Here is a 22,904-nt window from a genome sequence, read left to right as displayed (position 1 = left end):
TTTGATGATTTGTTGATGGTAGCCATTCTGGCAGGTGTGAGGTGTTTTTTAATGTGTTTTATTGATTTTTTTTAGGGCGAGAGGGAGGGAGAGAGAGAAACAATGATGAGAGAGAATCATCAATTGGCTGCCTCCTGCACGCTCCCTAATGGGGATTGAGCCCACAACCCAGGAATCGAATCAGCAACTCCTTGGTCCATGGGTCGATGCTCAGTCACTGAGCCACACTGGCTGGGTGAGGAGTGGTTTATTCTACAAAGAAAGAGTTTCTGGTAGCTGAGGAGCTGCAAGGTTCAAGGCCTGTCTTTCTTGTTTGTAGCTGAGTCCTCTTGTCCAACACACTACCTGGTGCTCCAAATAGGGCGAGTTCACCTGGCTGGTGTCTCTCGGTGGATTGAGCGGCAACCCATGGACTGGACTGAGAGGTTCCAGTTCAATTCCTGGTCTGGACATCAGCTTGGGTTGTGGGCTCAATCCCCAGGAGGGGTGTGCAGGAGGCAGCTAATCAATGTTTCTCCCTTGCATCGATATTTCTCTCTGTCTCTCTCCCTGCCCCTCTCTAAAAAATAAGTAAAAACCTATTTTTTTTTTTATGAATTTTTATTTATTTTTTTGTTACAGATATTTTACCTTTTTACCCCATTGGCACCCCCCACCCCTAAAAACCTATTTTTTAAAAAACAATAACAGGGTGGATTGAATGGCTTGGTACCATGACCTTTGTAAGGGAAGTCATCTTTCCCAGAGAAGTTACAGGAGCAGCTAGCTAAGGAAGAATTTTAATAAAACTAAGAGACTATAACAATAAAGAAAATGCATAGGAAAAAATGTTTTATTCTCTGCTAGGCTCTCTTCTCTCTGTCTGTCTGTCTCTCCCTTATTTTAATAAACCCTGCCCTTTTTAAGTTCTAATGCAGGGTAGGGCAAAAGTAGGTTTACAGTTGTTCATGTGGTAAATAATAATACAAGAATAAACTCAGTACTCACGACTGTAAACCTATTTTTGCCCCAGCCCCGTATGTCCGGGGAGGACTGAGTGCTCTAGGATTTCTCTACTTTCATAGGACTGGTTTGATTTTTGTGAAATCTTGTTTATTACAGGGTGCTGTTTTGTTACATTTTACACCCGCAAAGCTGCATTAGAAGCACAGAATGCTCTCCACAACATGAAGGTCCTCCCAGGGGTAAGAAAGCTCCTAGTAGTAAGTGGAACTGTGGTGTTTTTGACCCATGGAACATACTTACACGTATCAGGTACACACTGAAAATATTTTGGGGAAAGGGTGACTGCTACAGGAATGGATGTAAAGGGAACTTTCCAAGACTATAGGCTGAAAGTAGTTCTTTCTCAGCCAAGAAAATTTTAACTTCTTGACTCAGCATTCTGCCTATTCTGATATTTTGTGGTGGAAAGATGAGGCAGACATGAGTTCAAAAGAACTCTTACAGGCTCTAGTTTTGGTATTCCTTTAGAGTCTTCATTTATATTTCTAAACACCTTTACTGTGTACAGTGGTGATATTCACGTCTTTCCTTTTCAGATGCATCATCCTATACAGATGAAACCTGCCGACAGTGAGAAGAACAATGGTAAGCACGTATATAGGCCTTCCCCTTACCAGATTTCTTCCTAGTTTGCTATTCTTATGGCATCTAGTTTGCATTTTGCTCTAAGTAATTTCTTTTTGAGGTAGAATTGACATGCGGCATTATATTAATTTCAGATGTACAACATCACGTTTTTTTATTTGTTTTTATTAATCCTCACTGAGGGCATTTTTCCATTAATTTTTTGTTAGAGTCAGGGTGTGGGGGAGAGAAACATTGGTGTGAGAGAAACAAATCGATTGGTTGCCTCCCGCATGACTTACTGGGGCCAGGCGTTGAACCTGCAACCTTAGGTACTACTTACCCTTGACCAGGGCGAACCTGCAACCCTTCAGTCCGAGGGCTGATGCTCTAACTGCTGAGCAAACCAGCCAGATCCAACATAATGTTTATATAGTGGAATGATCACCACAGTAAGGCTAGTTAATGTCTATCACCATACATGGTTACAAAAAGCTTTTCTTGTGATAAGAACTTTTAAGATCTACTCTCTTAGCAACTTTCACATATACAGTACAGTATTATTAACTATAGTCTCCATGCTGCTCTACCTAACTTCCCCATGAATATTTATCTTTTATAACTGGAAGTTTGTACCTTTTGAACCCCTTTACCCCTTTTGCTCACCTTCACCACCCCCACCCCCCATCTCTGGCAACCATCAGTCTTTTCTGTATGAGTTGGTGTGTTTGTTTTCTTTTAAGATTCCACATAGAAGAGCGATCATACTGTGTTTGTCTTTCCCTCTTTGACTTACTTCATTTAGCATAATGCCCCAAAGTTCCATCCATGTTGTCACAAATGGCAAGATGTCAATCTTTTTTATGACTGACTATTTTTCTTCTTCCCTCCCTCTCCCTCTCTCTCTGTTTCTGTGTGCATATGCACTCGTGCGCACGCACGTTTTCTTTATTCATTTATCAGTGTACACTTTGGTTGTTTCCACATCTTGGCTGTTGTCAGTAATGCTGCAGTGGACATGGGTGTTGAATTAGTGTTTTCATTTTCTTTGGGTAAATACCCAGAAATGGAATTCCTGAATCCTATGGTAGTTCTAGTTTTAATTATTTGAGGAGCCTCCATACTGTTCTCTATAATGGTTGCATGCGTTTACATTCCTACCAACAATGCATATGGGTTCTTTTTTCTCTGTATTCTTTTTTTTTTTTTTTCATCCTCACCCGAGGACATTTTTCCATTTTTTGTTCAGATAGAGCGGGAGGGAGAGAGAGGAAGAGAGAGAGAGAGAAACAGCGATGTGAAGGGACACATCGAGTGGCTGCCACCTGCACAACCAACCAGGGCCGGGGACAAACCGCAACCGAGGTACGTGCCCTTAGCGGGAACCGAACCCGGGTCTCTCTGTACCGCAGGCCGACGCTCCAACCGCTGAGCCAAACCAGCCAGGGCTCTCTGTATTCTTGCCAACATTTGTTCCTTTCTTGACTTTTTGATAGTAGCCATTCTAACTGGTTTAAGGAGATATCTCATTGTGGTTTTGATTTGCATTTTCCTGATGATTAATGATGATGTATCTGTTGTCCATTTGTATGCCTTTTTTTGGGAAATGTCTATTCATGGCTCTTGAGTTGTATGAGTTCTTTATATATTTTGAATATTAATCCTTTATCAGATACATGATTTGCAAATATTTTCCCTCATTTGTAGGTTGCCCTTTGATTTTGTTGATAGTGTTTCCCTTGCTGTACAGAAGCTTTTTAGTTTGATGTTGTCCTACTTGTTTATTTTTTGTTTTGTTGCCTTTGCTTTTGGAGTCAGATCCAAAAAAGTCATTGCCAAAATTGATGTCAAGGAGCTTACCACCTATGGTTTTCTTCTAGGAATTATGTGATTTTGGGTCTTATATTCAAGTCTAATCCATTGTAGTTAATTTTTTGTGTATTGTATAAGATAGTGGTTCAGTGCTCTAAATTGTCATCTAAATTGTTTTTTTTTTTTTCCTTTAAAATAAGTATGTTAGCCTTGGCCGGTGTTGCACATTGGTTAGAGCGTCGGCACAGCACATCCACCGAAGGGCCGTGAGTTTGAGTCCCGGTCAAGGGCACATACCTGATTGTAGGCTCTATCCCTGGCCTGGTTGTGGGAGAGTGCAGGATGCAACCAATCAATGTGTCTCTCACATTGATGTCGCTCGCTCTTCCTTCCTCTCCCCCGCTCTTCTCACCCCCTCCCTTCCACTCTCTAAAAATCAATGGAAAAACTATCCTCGGATGAGGATTAACCAAAAAAATATATAAAATAAGTATGGTAAATAACTAAGATAAATATAGTTGATAGGGAAACATTACAATAACATTTTGGGGTGAACTGGAATGTCTTTGATCGATATAATTTCTTATGGACAGAAGTAAAGGGGGGATATGAGCAAGTTACAAAGGAGAACTTAGTCCTTAAGAGGACAGTCAGAAAAGGAAAGTGGATAATAGACTCTTTGAAGGTGTGTCCTGTTTCTCACCATATCAGTTAAATGTGAAAACTCATTTTTAGTGTAGTAGTATTGTCAGTAAGAGCAAATATTACTAAGGCAAAAATCTAAACCCTGTTCATTTAATGCCTACAGCTACCTTTGAGGTAGACCCAGTTATCCCTATCAGTCAGATGAGGAAATAGGCACAGAATGGTTAGGTAACTTTCACAAGATCACAAAGCTACTTCATTTCATCTAAGTGCTTCCAGTGGTAATTTTAAGATACCATTGTTTATAAGAGGAGGTGCTAACTTAGGGGGCATGGAGTATATCTTAGAATCTGTGAAATATGGGATAAAGGCACCAGAACCAGGGTTCAAACCCAAGTGGTCTTGACTCTAGAGTCTGTGCTCTACTACTTCCTGTAGTAATAATGTTGAAGCCTTTTGTGTTTTACTCTCTTAGCAGTGGAAGACAGGAAGCTGTTTATTGGTATGATTTCCAAGAAGTGCACTGAAAATGACATCCGAGTCATGTTCTCTTCATTTGGACAGATTGAAGAATGTCGAATATTGCGGGGACCTGATGGACTGAGCCGAGGTGGGTGTATTTTTAAACTTTAAACATACTCATCTTGCCCTGGCCCAGGTAGCTTAGTTGGTAAAATATTGTCCTGATATGCCAAGGTTATAGGTTTGATTCCCGGTCAGGGCACATACAAGAATCAACCAATGGCCCACCTGGTGTGGCTCAATGGATTGAGCATCATCCCATGGGTAGAGAGGTCCCAGTACAATCCCTGGATAGGGCACATGCCGGGGTTGCAGGCTTGATCCTCAGTAGGGTGCATGCAGGAGGCAGCTGATTGATGTTTCTTTCTCACATTGATGTTTCTCTCTCTACCTCTTCCTTTTTCTCTAAAAACAAAACAAAACCAATAAAAACATTTTTTTAAAAAATCAACCAAGCCCTGGCTGGTTTGGCTCAGCGGTTAGAGTGTTGGCCTGCGGTCCTGAGAGACCCAGGTTCGGTTCCCGCTAAGGGCGCGTACCTCGGTTGCAGTTTGTCCCCGGCCCTGGTCGGTTGTGCGGGTGGCAGCCACTCGATGTGTCCCTTTCACGTCGATGTTTCTCTCTCTCTCTGTTCCTCTCTCTCCCTCCCACTCTGCCTGAACAAAAAATGGAAAAATGTCCTCGGGTGAGGATTAAAAAAAAAAATCAACCAATGAATGAATTAAATAAATGTAACAAATTAGTGTTTATATATATATATCTCCCTTTCTCTAAAAATCAATAAATAAAAACATTTAAAAATTATGAAGATACTCATTTTAAATTTGGAGTTTCTAATTGGACCAGTGGAAACTAGTGATCCCTAGCCAACATTGGTTCTGTCATGATGGAGAGGTTGGGCTTATTGGTGCATGTGTAGGTCCCATCAAAACTCTTCCTCAATTTAATCCCTTTTGTGTTCTCCCAACATCATTAAGAAGTTTATATTCTGCATGACAGTGTCATGTATTAAAATTCTCTCTCTCTCTATGCTTGGAGAGGTTCTTAATGTCAAAATGGAAACACTTTTTTCTCAGGGGGAACCAGAGGCTATGAATCCTCCTTTATCTCTCAAGCACTTTTTTTTCTGTCTGTGCTTCCCTGGCTTTTCATTATAGCACTTATCACCCTGTTATAGCGTAGCTCTTCTCTTCCACTAGATCATGAATCCCTGAAGGTAGGAATCATGTCTATACTTAACTGCTAGCATGGTATTTGGCACATTGTTAAGTGCTCAGTTAATTTCTGTAAGTAAATAAGCAAATGAATGAATGAGTTATTGACCCTTTTCTTATCAGGTTGTGCATTTGTGACTTTTACAACAAGGGCCATGGCACAGACTGCTATCAAGGCAATGCACCAAGCACAGACCATGGAGGTAGGAAGCAGATGAATGCAAGGGGGACATTCCTTAGCCTGTGAGTGCTAGGGCATTTGACCTTCAAAACCCAGCAGCACATATAGCATCTGGTTGTCCTAAAAGTTAAGCAGACCAAATGTTTTAAAGTTAAAAAATGATTTTTTTTAACATATTGGATGTTATGAAATGAACATTAAAATTAACATATTGGAACTAGTTGCCCTTTTAAATTGTTTTTTACCACTTAACGTGTATCAGGAAGAAAATTAATTGACAGCGAATGAAATTAGAGTGCAGCCTGTGTGTCACTAGCAAGGATGATTTTTCCTTCACCTAGAAGGTGGAATTTGACCCTTTGGTTTTGGTATTTTCCTAGGGTTGCTCATCCCCCATGGTGGTAAAATTTGCTGATACGCAGAAGGACAAAGAACAGAAGAGAATGGCCCAGCAGCTTCAGCAGCAGATGCAGCAAATCAGCGCAGCATCTGTGTGGGGAAACCTTGCTGGTCTAAATACTCTTGGACCCCAGTATTTAGCAGTGAGTCTTCGTGGTTTGCTTTCCGCAGACTGTGCAAGCTCCTAGCTGTTTCTTCTTCTGCTATCCCCAGCAAACAGACACAGTGGCATTTACAACTTTAGCACATTGAAATTTTATGTAAAAATTCAGGCAATGCAGTGTTCTTTAAGTCATATTACACTCTCTATCTCTCTGGTCACATATCTGATTATATCTTGAGGCTTTGGTTATATCTTGAGTTAAAGTGAAATCACAATTTTCTGATAAAAAGATTTAGAAACATCTCATGTTCCTGCCTGCTAGGAAAAAAATTCCTGAGGTAATTTTAACTATGAAATATCTTTCTACTAGGTGTAGAGGGCATCATTAAAGACCTTATTGAATCTCTCTGAAGAGTATGGACATTATTTAATGAGTATTATAGGTGTATATTTGAGTTAATTATTATAAATAGATTTTCTTTAATTTGATTTCTCTCTTGTTGAGTTTAAGTCATACAGTCCAAAAGGAAGACTCCAGTTTATTACTAAGATATACTAGGTCTGCAGTATTACAGGAAATTATTACTGTTTAAACCTTTTAAGGACGTGGAGACAGGACAACATAATTAAATCTTTTCCATCTGAAAGTACAGGTCATCTGTAAAGCTGTTAGTGAAGGAAAATAAATGGTGAAACCACTAGATTTATATGGATAGTCCAAAAATATACACATAGGAATAATTATAGTCATCCACTCCTCATCCTTTCAAAGATTATTCTCTATGGAAACAGAAGAAAGGCAATGATTTCTGTCCCCCAGTACTGAATTTGGCTAATTGATGTCCCCTGGTCTCCATATTTCTGATACGTTAGAAGAAATCTCAGTTTATCTTAGTTTCTATATCTCTGAAGTCAAAAAGTGGAGATGGTGGTTCTGTTTCAACAGATCAAATTGTTTCTTAGTGCTAGAACATTGCTTTAAAACTTCAGAAAATCCAGGATATTTTAGACTTCTGCCAAAATGATAATGCTTTGAAAATGATCTCCATGATATGCAATTCTGTAACTAAGAGAGTTTTAGAGCTTGGTTTTAGGGAACACTCCCCTTCTTGTTGTCATTGCCACATCCCGCAAATACACGATGGTATATGGTGAAAACTATGTTTTGTTTGAGTCAGATGTGATCCCCTGCCTAAGAGCTGTTCTCATTTAGGGAGGAAATGGGTGACATACATTATGCACAGTCCACCAGCTGGGACTGAACACTGCCCAAGGTATTTAAGAAGACAAAAATGAAGACATGGGTGCTAATGGGCTGTGTAAGTGATAGTATATCATCATTCATTATGAATTTTTTTCTGGAATATGTGGATTGCACTTGATCTCTGTTGGACCAGAGTGGTGGTTTTTAATTTATATGGATTTTTGCACTGCTGTGGTAAAAATTGTGTGTATGTGCATTTTTAAAATTCTGTTTCTGGAGGTTTGTGGACCTCCTGAAACCTGTGGACTAAAGGGATTCATGACAGAGAAAGCAGGTCAGATGTTTATGGGAATGGACAACAGGTTGAATAAAGGAACTAGAAACAAGAGTACTAGTTATTCATAAGGAACAGTGGTTGCATTTGAATGGAGCAGAGATTTTCATTAGGTTGGTTAGATGAAGATTGTAGTTTGCTAACATACAGAATAAGGTCAAGATGATTGGAGTTCCATAAGCTTATGGACAGATGGGTCCTCTTATGGGACTTTCATTGAAAGAATATGTACGCTGAACTGATATGGACTGATCCCTCAGTTATTTGGTCATCTGCAACAGTGAAGTCCAATTTGGAGGGGAGGAGATAAATGAGCTCAATGGATGTGTAGCATGGGAGAGACTGATCTAGTCATACATAGGTCTGTTGTGGCTGATAATGGGTTACTCTTAAGAAATACCCTGAAATGCTTAGATTTGATATTTAAAATAGTTGTTTGAAATAGAAGTTGGTTATCCAGATGGAAACAATCTGCAAAATAAGATGTATAGACCTAACTAGGGAGGACTTGGGATAGAGGAAATAGAAATGGCAGTCATCCATATGCAGACACTTCATCATAGTCGATTACATAGCTGTTTGAATTGAGCTTAGTTCCCTGCTCTACTTCTGTCCTTTGCTGTGCTGCATTCTGTTGCCCCAGGCACTTGAGCTTGGCTCAGTATTCAATGAACATTATTGTCTTCTGGGCCAGGGCTTTAAGCTGTGTTGTGTTGTACTGTGCTGTCATAGCCATATGTTTCTGTTGTGTTGGCTTGGGTTCTTGTCTTCAACATTCTTCTCTCTGGGGGCCTCTGCACTCTCGCTTTGCTGTGCTGTAGAGTTATCCCAGATGCAGAACCAGCCCTCACTCTCACTCTTATTCTGTTTTTTGGTGTAATGTCTAGCTTTATTTGCAGCTCCTTCAGCAGACTGCCTCCTCTGGGAACCTCAGCACCCTGAGCAGCCTCCACCCAATGGGAGGTAAGTGTTGCACTGCTATGGAGGAGCAGCAGCAGCCAGGCCAACAGACCCAGCTAACAACAGTCTGAGAGTTTTGCACCATTTGTGCAGGAAAAAAAAAAAATTCCACTCATGTAAATCTGACATAAGATGAACATCCCAGGACTCAACCGCCTTGTCTCTAGAAGGTGACTCTATCTGTCATTGATGCCAGATTGTTATGGGGTTGTCTACTGCTCCCCACCCCTTTAAGTGTCTGTTGAGGAAGAAGATAGAAAAAACTGTTAGTACCTGCAGACTACCTGAGGCTATTTTGATCAGGAGAAAATTGCAGGAACCCTTTATTTTCACAATAAAGTGCTTGAACAGAGACTCTGAAGAAAAGCCTAAGATGGCTTCCATGCAAATGGCTTACCCTGAAGTTGTTGGAATCCAGGCAATTAGTTTACCTTTGTAAACATGTACATGTTATTTCATAGGGGAATTACCTTTTGTTGGTGTTAACATGCATGGAAAACTTAATTGACAAATACCTGAGTTTATAACAAAATGGGACTCCACAGACAAACTTGAGGCAGGTTCCATCAAAATAGAGGGGTAGAGGAAGGGAGCTCCAGACCTGCCTGCCCCTTTGGCAATGGGATAAGGCTAAACATGTGCATTTGAGAAAGGAGTGGTCTTAGGTGAGCTGTATTTTGCCATTTGAAAAGTTTTAATAGCAGTTCACTTTGTCCCAGAGACTGAGAAAGTTGCTAGCTTGTAAATCTCTATTGTAGTTTTTTATTCTCATTAACTCTTAACCCCCAACCCCTCTGCCTTTCCATCACCTAAATCAGTGGTTCTCAACCTTCCTAATGCTGCGACCCTTTAATACAGTTCTTCATGTTGTGGCGACCCCCAACCATAAAATTATTTTCATGGCTACTTCATAACTGTAATTTTGCTATTGCTATGAATCACCATCAGAAATATGTGTTTTCCGGTGGTCTTAGGTGACCCCTGTGAAAGGATCGTTTGACCCCCAAAGGGATCGCGACCCACAGCTTGAGAACCGCTGATCTAAATGGTTTGCAGCACATTGTCAGTGTAGTTCAAAGTTTTTGTTCCCCTTTTCATTGTTGTGTTCCTAGGTTCTACTTGGAAATCTTTCCCTGGGTGTTCTTTTCTTTCTTTTTCTGATGACTAATCTGCTATTCAAGTGGTGATTTTTCTTTATTCTTTTTCCTCTTGCTGTTCTCACATGCATTCTCCCCTGTTGTTCCTCCCTTTCTGGGTCTCTGCTACATTTTCTGCTTGTTCGCCTCCATTTCGAAGAGCACATCCCTGTGAAATCTGAGTGAGGGGTTCGGATGCAGTCTCATTCTGTGCCATAGGTTTTGGCATTGTTGTCCTCTTGGACACCTGGCCCTATGGTAGACCACAGACCTACCCCTCTTTCCTGGTTTCTAATTGCCCATCCCTTTATTAATGCTCACTTGGGATGGCATGTTATTGGATTAGATACCTCTTCTCTGAGGAAAGGATGTCAAGTTTCTTAATGAATTGATTGGTAGCTGAATCTTGCTGGAGCCCTGTAAGGTTGCTTATAAAGCTTATCTAGATCATTTCCTCTTTGGAACTACCCTTCTGCTAGCGTGCACTGTCACTGCTGGAACGGATAGGAGACACCCTTATCCACTCACTGATCTCTTGCTTTGGATGTTGCAGGGTTAAATGCAATGCAGTTACAGAATTTGGCTGCCCTAGCTGCTGCAGCTAGTGCTGCTCAGAACACACCAAGTGGTACCAATGCTCTCACTACATCCAGCAGTCCCCTCAGCGTACTCACCAGTTCAGGTAAGTGTGTAACAGGCCAGTGGGCCCTTGTGTGCCCTGGGCAGAATCCCAAGAGGAGAAGGGTATGTCATTCTCCAGAGTAGTTAACACCCATTTCCAAAGAGGACAGATTATGAACATCAGATTTTCAAATGTCATCTTCTGCCTTAAGACTTCATTTCATAATTTTTAATTTCTTGCAACCATCATTTGATTTTTTTGTCCAGTAGGGAGAGTTATCAAAATTAGTAATTGAAAACCTTTTTACAAAGAATGCTTAAGTAGTATCACTCTTAGGCTTTGGTTCCTGCTGACATGAGAAGGCAAGTATTGGCTTGAGTTTAATTCAGTGGATTTTTGGTAGCAGGGTCTTCACCGAGCTCCAGCAGCAGCAGCTCTGTCAACCCCATTGCTTCCCTTGGAGCCTTGCAGACATTAGCTGGAGCAACAGCTGGCCTCAACGTCAGCTCTTTGGCAGGTGAGAGGCAGCCCCTGGATGTCACCAGGTCTTTCTTTGTGCAGGTAGCACATTATAAACAACTTTGGTAAGGGTACTGTTAGAATGATTGAGTGGCCCAGTGAACTTAAAAATAAACATGAGTTGCCCTAGCTGTTGTGGCTCAGTTGGTTGGGCATCGTCTTGTGCACCATAAGGTTGTTGGTTCAATTCCCAGTCAGGGCACATGCCCGGGTTTTGGGCTTGGTCCCTGGTAGGGGCCGTGTGGGGGGCAGCCAGTTGATGTTTCACTCTCACATCAATGTTTCTCTCTCCCTCTCCCTTCACTCTCTCTCTAAAAATCAATTTAAAAATCTTAAAAAACATAATCATGAATTAAATCCTACCTCAGCCCCTTAACTAGTTTAAACTTTCGACCACCTTTCCAAGGTCATTTTCTTATCCATGAAGGGGGAATAGAATACTTAGGGTTATTGAGAAGTTAAATGAGGCCTTGGCCAGTTTGGCTCAGCGGTTAGAGCATTAGCCCGTGGACCAGAGAGACCTGGGTTCAGTTCCTGCCAAGGGCACGTACCTCAGTTGCAGTTTGTCCCCGGCCCTGGTTGGGGTCGTGTGGGTGGCGACCACTCGATGTGTGTCTCTCTCTCCCTCCTGCTCTATCTCAAGATAAATGCAAAAATGTCCTCGGGTGAGGATAAAAAACAAACAAACAAAAAGTTAAATGAGAACACAGATAAAGTGCTGAGCACACTGCTCAGAACAGTGTCTGGCACGTAGAATGTATTCAGCAATGTTAGCTGCTGTTTTGAATGGTAGGTTTTACCCCCATCTTGTCATAGACCACATGTGCCCCCTTTAGTCCCCAGTCCCGGGACTTATTTACTATATTCCAGCTTTGTGTGAGAAAGTGGCAGAAAAGCCAAAGAGGAAATGGGGTAAGTCATGTGTACGTGGTGTCACTTCTTGCACAGATTGGAAGATGGTAATAGGGAAAGTCACATCTGGGTGTAGCTTTTTTTTTAAGTCCTTACCCGAGGATAGTTTTTTATTTATCTTCAGACAGAGTGGAAGGAAGGGAGGGATAGAGAAATACAGAGAGCGAGACATCAGTTGGCTACCTCCCGCACAACCCTGACCAGGGCTGGGGACCAAGCTGCAACCGAGGTATGTGCCCTTGACTGAATCGAACCCACGACTCTTTGGTCCGTGGGCCAACACTCCAACCACTGAGCCAAACTAGCCAGGGCTGGGTGAGGCATTTTTTAATGTAGTTATTAGCAACGAGGCCTGATGAGTGTCCTGAAGTCTGACCACACAAATGAATATCCCTTCTCAGTGTGAGATGAAAGGAAGGACTTTGGAGTTTTTCTTTGGCATCAGATGAATCTATCCAATCCTATTAATCTTGTTCTCTCCCTCAACCAAGGGATGGCTGCTTTAAATGGTGGCCTGGGCAGCAGTGGCCTTTCCAATGGCACTGGAAGCACCATGGAGGCCCTCACACAGGCCTACTCGGGGATCCAGCAGTACGCTGCCGCAGCGCTTCCCACTCTGTACAACCAGAATCTGTTGACACAGCAGAGCATTGGTGCTGCTGGAAGCCAGAAGGAAGGTGAGTGCAAAAGGAGGCTGGAGTCAGGGATGGGTGGTTTCTTCATCTGCACCAGAACTGAAAGGCAGGACAAAGGCCAAGAGAATCACTTAGGTGGTCAGACCACTACTTTTCTTTGATATTGTCAGAGATAGACTGAAAAAACTATTAAATGTGATCTGCTTTTGCAATGTTCTCTGGATGTGGCTCAGATCTGAATGAATCTGCATACACCTATCTGGGATCAGGATGCCATTTTTAGATGAAGAAACATACCAACCTTACTGTGTCTGACTCCACATTGGCAATCTGTTTTTATTAGGAAGTCTTCCCTGAGGGTTATTAATCTGTCAGAGGATATCTTCTGTGTAGGTGTCCCTTTTAGCTTTAGCATTTGGCATTTTCCTCACTTTCTGATCTATACTTTTCCTAATTAAGGACAAACTGAAGGCTGATGGGACAGAAAGAGTTATGGCCCATGGATTGATGCAGTGAAGTATGAGTTTTGATAAAATGGTATTAAATTCAGGAGAGGCTTTCTAGGCAGAAAGAGGCTTGAAGGTGTTTTGTATGAATAGGAAGTCCTGCTGACACCTCTCTGTTTATATTTATGTTATAACCAGGAGCTGGCAAGGTTTAAGCACTATTGTAGAAAAAAGACAAGTATCCTCTTTTGCCATAGCAGCAAGGAGTGTATAGTACATCCACACCTGCTCTGATTGAGGCACTTATGTGCCATAGGATGTGGTAATGGGAAAACTGGTGGAACTATGGAGGCAGAAAATAAACAAGAGCCCGAGGTGTTCCAGATGATGCTCTGAAGAACAGTGAACAGGAAAGGGGGGTGGGGAGTGCCAAAGACAACGGCATTTTATATGGAATGGTCAGAGAAGTTCTAAGTTGCTGTTGAAACTGAGGAATACGAGTAATGGGGCAGAGGAAAAGCAAGTGCAAAGGCCCTGAGGTAGCAGTGTTCCTTAATGTGTTTGACAACATCAGGGAGGCCAGGGTGGCTGAAGAATGGCTGCACTGTGGTTGTAATGAAACTCTTTTTGGGTTAGAAAATTGTTGCGTGGTTGAAGAAGGAAAGCATATTCTCTTTCTGAGCTCAATGTTAATCATAGTTTAAAATGTAATTTCTCTTTACTGAGGCACAGTTGACATAAGGTCAATTCACCTTTTTTGGAATATAGTTCTATGAGTTGATGAACGCATAAAGTCATGTAACCACCAGCACAGATGTAAAACATTTCTGTCACCCTCAGAAATTTCCTCATGTCCCTTTGTAGGCATTTCCTGCCCCCACTTCCTGCCTCTGGCAGCTACCAATGTATTTGCTGTCCCTGTAGTTTCTAGGCACAATTTTGAAACTGTTGTATTTATCATATATTTCTACTACTTCCTTTTCTGTGATTTTCTACAAGTGTCTAGTCTCTGGTTTTATGTTCCACACGTAGGTCTGCCTCCTTGATCTCAGCACACCTTCCTCCCACAAGGTACAATTCTGACATCCCACAATGAGACATGGAGCATAGCTAGACATGAGGGAAGAGATCTGTTTCAGTGATTGCCCTTCAGTTCCCTGCTTTGTATATGGAGAATTTGTTTCCTTCTTCAAATGAAAGAATCTGTTTGTTGGAGTGCTGATAGTTTTAACACGGAGGGGGATGAGGGATGATGCAAGAGGATGAGCGTGCTTCCCACTGATATCTTTTCATTGGGTGTCTTGAAGGTCCAGAGGGAGCCAACCTGTTCATCTACCACCTGCCCCAGGAGTTTGGAGATCAGGACCTGCTGCAGATGTTTATGCCCTTTGGGAATGTCGTGTCTGCCAAGGTTTTTATAGACAAGCAGACAAACCTGAGCAAGTGTTTTGGTATGTTGGCTTCTCTTTTGGTGTGTGTTGGGGGGGGGGGGGCAGGGTGATAAGTATTTTTATCACTGAGAAAGAGAGGGAAGGGGCTGATAGCAGAAACCTGGGATGGAGTTTGTGTTTTTGTTTAACTCAGCCTTGGGCAGGTTATATGACTTCTTTTTGAGTCTCAAGTTTTTTTCACTGCTGCAGTGGGCGTGATGATTTCTGTCTGCACTCTCTCTCCAGAGGGTAAAATAAAGTAATGTATGGAAAAGAGCTTGAAAAGTACCATGTTGATGTCAAGTGGTACTGTTAGGAACTTTATTTTATGTGATATAATGTCCAGAATTCTTGTTCCTATTGAGAAAAATTGGAATTTGAGGCTAAGCTCATGAGATATCTCTCTTGCATGAAGAGGACTGAGAATCTCCTTGCCTCGTTATGTCCCTCACCTAGGTTTCTGCTTGGACACACAGGTTTTGTAAGTTACGACAATCCTGTTTCGGCTCAAGCTGCCATCCAGTCCATGAACGGCTTTCAGATTGGCATGAAGCGGCTTAAAGTGCAGCTCAAACGTTCGAAGAATGACAGCAAGCCCTACTGAGCGTGCTCCTCTCTGAGACTGGAGTTGAGAGGGTCTTCTGGTAAGTTGGGGAGGAGCACCCTTAATGATTCGAAGCCCTAAGGCTGTGTGTTGACAGCCCTGGACCCTGATCCCCGCCACTCTCGCAGGCACAGCTTGCCCTGAAGACTCGGCTACTGCCTTCTGTGGGAGTTTCGCTTCGTACAGAGGACAAGTTTGTGCTTTGGTTTCCAGTGTTTTACTTTGGAGTTTAGGTGCCATATCCTGAGGTTTTTTTTTTGTTTGTTTGTTTTGTTTTGTTTTTTTATTTAAAGTTTGCTGTGTTTGTAACCAGTGTGTGTTGAGAAGGACCAACATCAAACCACCCTGGGGGAGGAGGGGGAATGGAGAAACATTAAAGAAGATCAGAACTTTCCCAAAACTACCCCAAAAGAGAGGGCTGAGTGAAACTAAAAACTGACCCCCAGAATCTCCCCGAGTGCGAGAGTGGATGAAATAAGAGCTGATGTTCAAGAGGGGGGGGGGGGGGTAGAGCTGGGAGGTTGGCCTGGAGGAGAGGAAGAGGGACAGCACCCACGACCCTGGGAGTGTCGGCTGAAACTTGCCCCAGCTGCCTTCTGTGGAAGCACTGGGGTTCTTGTCCACGAGTTTTGCCCCTCTTTCCCAAGAAGGGGCTGAAAATTCTCTGGAAATAAAACATCTGTTAAATTAGCCTGGCATATGCAAAAAACAGGGAGACATCACCTATTACCAGCTTTTTCAGCCAGCCATTGGTTTTGGGTTGGTCCTTCCAGGCTGGTGGTTTTTTAGGGAGAAGCAGCCGGTCAAACAGATCAGTTTTGGTTTATTTCAACACCAGATCAGACCATGGCCCATTTCTTACGGCCCTTTTTGAAGGCTTCTAGGGAAGACACCGTGGTTTTCCTTCCTTGTAGTTGACCACAGCAAGGAGTGTCATTCATCCCAAGCCACCATTTTATCCTGGGGGCAAAACCAAGGAGGTCTTATAGTACCTAGCTGAGGGGGCACCTCTCCTGAGCAGAGTGATCAAAATCCATCTAGTTGGGGGAGAGGAGCTTGCTTCTTGGTATGCCTGCATGAGAAGGTCCCTTCCAGCCAGAGTGCTGCATTTGCCAGAGGCCAGCCAGCACTTTGTACTTAAAAGGATTAAGAAATCCATGCCTCCTTTGTTGAGGTGTCCCAAGCGTAGTATTCTTACCAAGTCAGGCTCCTCTTCTAACCACTCCAGCCCTGTCGTCTTCTCTTGGGGACAGAGGAGACAACAGGACGTTTATAGCCTCCATATGGATTTAGTGTTTATTTACCTCAGTATTACCATGTTCATTTTTGTCCACATGCTTACAGTTAGCTCCCTGCTGCCTCCTCTGGGTCTCACTCCTGGTCTTGCCTGTGATCCCCCCAGCCTCTGGGCTCTGCCTCTGCTCCAAGAAATGTTATGGAGGTGAAGGGGTGGAGAGCCAGGAAGCACATGCTGTTGGGAATGTGCACTTGGGTACAGGTAGCCCTTTTAGGATATGACTCTTAGCCAAGGCCAGTGACTGGGTCCCTGGGATCTTCAGTTTCACAAACATCAGTCCTGACCCCTAGCAGCAGAGATGAGATTAAAGGGGTTGGACTGCTAGTAAGTCAGCTGGGGACTCTCTCCTTGTTATGCTGTCCATTTGGGTCACAGACAGGGATTGACCAGCATGCTGTTGTACAGGTAGTTGGTGTTGGGTTATCCCATTGAAGCTGGGACAGCTGTTCCCTTCTCATAGTGATAACTTGGGTCTGTTGTCCTCTAAGAAAAGTGAAACACACTTCTTAAGCTGAACCACGTAAACTTGAATTCTGCGCACTGGGTGAAATGTGTCCTGTGTTTAAAGGATAAAACTGTTCCAAAGGCTTCCAGGGTCATGATGGGATTTTTTAAATAAATGCAAAAAATAAAAATAAAAAAGAAAAAAGAAAACAAAAAAAAAGAAAAAAATGCTAGGTTGGGGAGGCGCTGTTCTGAATCCCAACCAGCTGGAATCAAGAATGTCGTTTCTATTTTTATAGAAGTTTTATACAGCTCCGGGGTGGAGAATTATTTATTACCTAAATTATATCTCTGGAAAAGGCCAGGATTTTGTAGAATCCAGAATGTGATTGTTATACACACAGGGTGCTGTGTATGATTGAAACTACTGACTTTCTGTGGCCTGTTTGCAGCCCAGCTAATCTGCCAGAGGGGGAAGGAATTAATGCTGTGAATTGGCGGAGGAGAGAGCTGTGCTCTCCAGGGTGCTGTGGTGCTGTGATCACTAACCTTCTGTTCTTCTTCCTCCTTGGCCATTGTGGGGTTTTCCAAATCCCAGAAGTCAACTCCATATTCCCTCTTTCCCCTCTTTCTCTCCCTGCTGCCCCATTTCACCTTTATTGTCCACAGATTTGTCCTGGGCTCTGGGACCTTCAGAAACCCCTTTCCAAATGACATGAAAGGCAAAGGTGTGATGAGCCTGCCTTTGATACTAGACCCTGAGGTTTCATACCTGCTGGTGGGTTCTCTTCCTAAAGGAGCATTTGCCCCAGCAGGGCCCTGGGCTGCCAGTGACCAGCTGGTGAGACTGGGCACTTCTGTCTGTTCTCCTCTCCCTGCCCGATGAGTTAGCACAGCAGCACTACCCTAGAGCACAGCTTTCTCCCCCGGCCAAGGATGGTTTTGTGAAGGAGCTGCTCTCCTACAAGTCTCACAGTGTGAAAGGGTTCAGCTCGGAGAGTGGAGACTCGCAGTCAAGTCTTAAGCAGTCTTTTACTGTTGTGTGGGGGTTTCACTTACATAAATGTGTTTTCTCCTGTAGTTTTATTTCTTATTTGGGTTTCATCATGAAATTGATTTGCCTTGAATGCAGCCAGACACTGTCTCCTGGGTTCCACATGAGTGGCCAGGGCCTGCGTGGAAGCTAAGAGCTTGGATTTCTGGGAACAAAGGGCCATTCCCATAGGATTGAGGAGAAATCCTGGTCCTCTCCCCTATAGAATTCTCCCACCCCAGGCTTCTCCTCTCTTCCTGGGTCTTAAACAGGGAGTTGGAGAGGCTGAGGCTCTGCTCCACCAGAGATCTTCTCAGACGTGTTTGGACGCTTTGGGGGAAATCCAAGCCTTAGTTTCCCTTCTGTCTCTGGCAATTGGATGTTTTCTTGATGTCCTCCATGTCCTTTTTGACTTTTCCCTGTGTCCATTGTTAGCATGTGCAAAAGTTCCCTGTCATTACCCAGCCCCTGCCCCGCCCACCTCCTCATTTCAGGGCTGTACACAGTGTTCCTGTTCTTTCTCTCTTTGTTTGGATGTATTGCTCTGTGTAACTCAGTGGGTCTCCCTCTTTCTGGTTTGTTTTTTTTTCTAGATTCCTGCCGTTTGTTCATCGTTGTGCCTAAAGCATGTCGATGTGGCGTCAAGTACATCGTCCAAATCCCTGTCTCTTCAGCTTCTCTGATGCTTGAACTCTCACCTTTGACCTTGTGTTGACCTTTGATGCTGATGTGTATTTTTATTATGTTTGTTTCTTTCTTTGTTTTTTCTTTTTTCTTTCCTTATTTTTCTTTTGTGCTGCCAAATTGGTTTTGCTAGAACGACTGCTGAAGGGGAAATATTTAAACTTGCATTTGAATATAAAAAAATCTATTTTTCTAGAACTTCATAAGATAACCACTTGATTTTGTGATTCCAATTCTTTGTAATTGTCTTCAGAGCAGCCCTACTAGCACATACCGCGTGGTCTTTGTATTTCTGTGAACACACAGCCAGTCCGTTTCTAGGCTTTGTTTCTGTGTGCTTAGTTTTAAAGACAACTTTGAAGTAAACAATGAAATAAAAGATGTCACTGAAACCTTTGAGGCTCCTGAGCACATTTTGCTGATACAGTTTGTGGGGCTTGAGGAGACTGCATGTGTTCTTATTTTTGTTTTTCTGAGTTCTCAACTGCAGAAAACATTTGAACCCCCTTACCTTTTTGACAGCAGGCTGCAGTTTGGGCCCCAGCAAGCCCTTTTCCTTTTGAGGTTCTTTCCTGCAACCACCCTGCAGGGAGCCTTCAGATCCCTCTGCCCCTCTCCCTCAGCCCACTGTCCCCACCTCCATGCTTGTTCCTACAGTCTCCACAGCAAAATGTGATGCTTTGATTTTTTTGTTTTTGTTTTTGTATTGTTTTTGTGCTTTTGTTTGGAATTTTTTCCTTTCCTACTATGATTATGCCCAGAAAAAAAACAAGGTTTGCATGTTTCCTGCTGTTTCTTCACACCTTCTTATATATCACCTTCACCTCTCTGTTTTCTATAGTTTGTGCAAAAACTGACCGATTTAAGAGGGTTTCAAAGAAGCTGTTTTAAATTGTTGTGGGGTTGATTATTTTTTTCAAGATTGTATTGTTTTATTTTGAAGTGGCAACTTTCTCCTCTATTGCCCTTAGAGCGTTTGCCTGTGCACTTAGACTGTCACCTCATGTGGCCTCCAGGCCTCAGCAGGGCCTCCAGAAGGCTGGCTGCTCTGCTTAGAGACAGGTTGGGTGGGTGCCCAGAGAGGCACAAGGAACAGAGGTAGAATCCAGAAGGTGGCTGCAGGTGGGCTGGAGGCTTAGCGCATTAGGGGTAGTGAGCATCCCTTGGCCCAGAACAAGGAGGGTGCTCTTGACCACTCAGAGGAGGCCATCTGTGCACTAAGTGGCAACACACCTGCCAGCGCTTTTCCTAGGTGACAAGCACAATACTACAGTCTTCACACTGTTTACAGCCCTGGCCACCAGCCACCCCACACTGGCTCTTCACCGCAGCTCTGCTCTTAGCTAGTGAGATGGAGTAAGGGCGGGGATTTGTTTTTTTTCAATTGGGCGAAGAGCCAAATAGCTACTGTCTCTGGGTGCCAGGCAAGCCAGTTCCTTGGTTTCCTGAAGGGAACTTGCCCTCCTCTCTTGTGGCACCATCCAGCCTCAGGGTCTTAGGGGCTTGAGTAAGAATGTGAATGGCAGAGGGAGAGGCTAGAGATGAGAGGTCACAGGATGACTATGTGGAGGTAAGAGGTTTCAGAGGGAGGAGTCTGCGATAGATCCCACCCAGAGAACAAAGCTGCTGGTGGGCCGGAGAGCTGGGAAGCAGGATTGTCCAGGGAAGGGTGGAGGTGGCGGGGAGCCAAGGGACGGGGGAGGGGGTGGGGAAGGTAGAAGCACTGTTAGCATCATCCATGCTGGGGTTGACGAAGGAAGGGGTTCCAGCAGAATTTCTTCGTTTCTCGTCTGGGACCCAGCGGGTTGCCTAGTATTATACTTGAGGCCACTCTTACTAGAAGGAAAAAGCGGCCAAATGGAGGCCCATGTATGGTAGACTGCTTAATTTCCTGGAAGGGGTGATTGGGTGGAAAGAGGCCAGGAACCCCAGCCTGAGCAAACTGCCGTGCACCCCACAGTCTGACTGCACAGAGCCGCCTCTGTTGGCAGAAGGCGCTGAGGCTCCCCTTCCTGTGTATCCAGAATCCGTGTTTGCCAATATGTTTTGCTTTCAATTCCAAGAGGATCTCTGGGAAAACCTGTGGATAAAACCAAATGCCAAACGTTGGACGTTTCCTTTTTCTTTTCTCTCTGATTGTTTTAATTGTTCTGTGGTGGTTTTAATGGATTTGAGACCCTGGAGCGGCAGCTGCCTTTCTGATTTCCAGCTGCTTTTTGTGAATAATTTAAAAAGAAAAAAAAAAAGAAACTTTACATTTTGGAGACAAACCTGTGTGAGTTTTTTATTGGTACAAACGTTGTATTTAACACTAGGGGTTTTGTACAGTTTTTTGCCTTTTCTACTAGAAAACAATGTAAAGTGATTTCACAATGTGAAGAGAAAAAATTGCCACTATGACCAAACGCACAGTCTGTTCTGCAGCAACAACGGGATTCAATCAACTCAAAGTCGTGATTCAGCGTAGAAATGCTTTTCCTTTACCTTGTTTAAGCTTTTCCTTTCTTCCCTGTTTTGATTTGCAAAAGAAAATGTCTTTTTTGTGTGAACTTGTGTTGTACTATGTAGAAAATTATGGATTTTACTTTAATGGTTTAAAAAAAAAAAAAAAAAAAAGGCAAGAAGAGCCCTCGTCGCTTTTCTGACCTGATCACAGAGTTTGTGTAGTGGATTAAAAAAGAAAAAAAAATGTTACAAGTTTGGAGCAAGGGAGTATGTGTTTAAAAGGAATCTCCTTTTTTTGTGTGTTTCTCCTTTTGTCCCGATGGGGAACCTAAATCTGTTTTAATTGCACAGACACACGGACAAAGTCATTTTGTATCTGCCAAGTGTGGTACCTTCCTTTGTTTATTTACTATTAAACTGTTTGAGAAGAACTGGTGTTGTCTTCAGAGTTATTGACTATTGGGGTGGGCAATGGGTTTGGGGGACTGGTGGGGTTGGTGGCATTCCTGGAGAGGGGTGGATGCCCTAGTACAGTTTCATTTGGATGTGTCCGTTTGCAACTGAACCCACCAGAGGTTCCTGGAATAAGATCATCTCTCCCAGAAAACTACCTTCTCCATCCTTCTCTTCTTTTGCAGCATCTTAAAAATTTTTTTGGCCCTGGCCAGTTTTGCTCAGTGGTTAGAGCGTCAGCCTGCGGTCCGAAAAGACCCGGGTTCGGTTCCCGCTAAGGGCACGTACTTCGGTTGCAGTTTGTCCCCGGCCCTGGTTGGTCGTGCGGGTGGCAGCCACTCGATGTGTCCCTTCACGTCGATGTTTCTCACTCTCTCTCCCTCCCTCTCTCTCCCTCCCACTCTATCTGTACAAAAAATGGAAAAAATATCCTCGGGTGAGGATAAAAAAAAAATTTAAAAAAATTTTTTTTGGCATCCCTAATTTTTTTTTTTTTTTTTTTTATCCTCACCCGAGGACATTTTTCGATATTTTGTTCAGATAGAGTGAGAGGGAGAGAGAGAGAAACATCGACGTGAAAGCGACACATCGAGTGGCTGCCACCCACACGACCCAACCAGGGCCGGGGACAAACTGCAACCAAGGTATGTGCCCTTAGCGGGAACCGAACCCGAGTCTCTCCGGACCGCAGGCCGACGCTCTAACCGCTGAGCCAAACCGGCCAGGGCTGGCATCCCTAATTTTTATGCTTCTATTCCCAGTAGTGGCTGCCACACTGTAGAACTGGCCCATTGTGAGTGCAAGTCCCTTCCCTGGGCCGTGGAGGCCTGTGTCCGGGGAGGCGGCCGGCGGCCAGCCAGTGCAGATTCTTCCTCTCTGGGCTCTTGACCATTGCAGCCCAAAGTGGGTCAGCTCCTTTCCCCCTCACTCTGACCTCAGAACAAGGTCACAGGAGGGTATTTCTAAGGTTCCTTGGCTTTACTATTCATTCACTCTAAATCTCCAAGTGAGGCCCTACACCAGGATTTCCTCAGACCTTGAATGACAGGCACTGCCGACTGCCACCCTCACTCCTCTGGGAGGTCCATCGTGGTGCAGCTGGTGCCTGTCCAGAGGCATGTGGAGAGGCCAGTCCTCAACCTTCTCACCACAGGCCCTGCCTTAGAGGCTGTGTCTGGGGTAGCGTTTCCCAGTGAGGGTTGTACTGAGGACTAGCCTGTGAAGTGTTCTGTGGAAACAAGGGTTCTGAATGTAAATAAACTTGGGAATTTGGGTTTTTCATTTGTATTTATTAAAAATAC

General features: G+C 43.6%; 1 protein-coding gene across 24 annotated transcripts in view; it reads left to right on the top strand.

The window, feature by feature from the left end:
• CELF1 (CUGBP Elav-like family member 1) overlaps positions 1-21,321 on the top strand; it is an 88,892-nt gene extending 67,571 nt beyond the window's left edge. For 3 of the 24 annotated variants that reach the window (XM_036258459.1, XM_036258457.1, XM_036258458.1), the window contains exons 3-14: positions 1,102-1,202; positions 1,542-1,590; positions 4,502-4,636; positions 5,886-5,965; positions 6,324-6,485; positions 8,871-8,946; positions 10,633-10,761; positions 11,105-11,218; positions 12,624-12,809; positions 14,521-14,664; positions 15,120-15,287; positions 15,376-15,746. In XM_036258459.1, the coding sequence (XP_036114352.1) occupies positions 1,102-1,202; positions 1,542-1,590; positions 4,502-4,636; positions 5,886-5,965; positions 6,324-6,485; positions 8,871-8,946; positions 10,633-10,761; positions 11,105-11,218; positions 12,624-12,809; positions 14,521-14,664; positions 15,120-15,247 (1,304 nt within the window). In that variant the 3' untranslated portion in view covers positions 15,248-15,287; positions 15,376-15,746. Of the gene's footprint in view, positions 1-1,101; positions 1,203-1,541; positions 1,591-4,501; positions 4,637-5,885; positions 5,966-6,323; positions 6,486-8,870; positions 8,947-10,632; positions 10,762-11,104; positions 11,219-12,623; positions 12,810-14,520; positions 14,665-15,099; positions 15,288-15,375; positions 15,747-18,614 lie in introns of those variants that run through there. The other 21 variants (XM_036258440.1, XM_036258439.1, XM_036258454.1 and 18 more) reach the window with 20 other exon arrangements.
• Positions 21,322-22,904: the final 1,583 nt, after the last annotated feature.

The sequence above is a fragment of the Molossus molossus genome, unplaced genomic scaffold (assembly GCF_014108415.1).
Source record: "Molossus molossus isolate mMolMol1 unplaced genomic scaffold, mMolMol1.p scaffold_m16_p_13, whole genome shotgun sequence".
NCBI lineage: Eukaryota > Metazoa > Chordata > Mammalia > Chiroptera > Molossidae > Molossus > Molossus molossus.
Note: the sequence above shows the minus strand (reverse complement) of the source record. Positions and strands in the feature narration are given on the sequence as shown.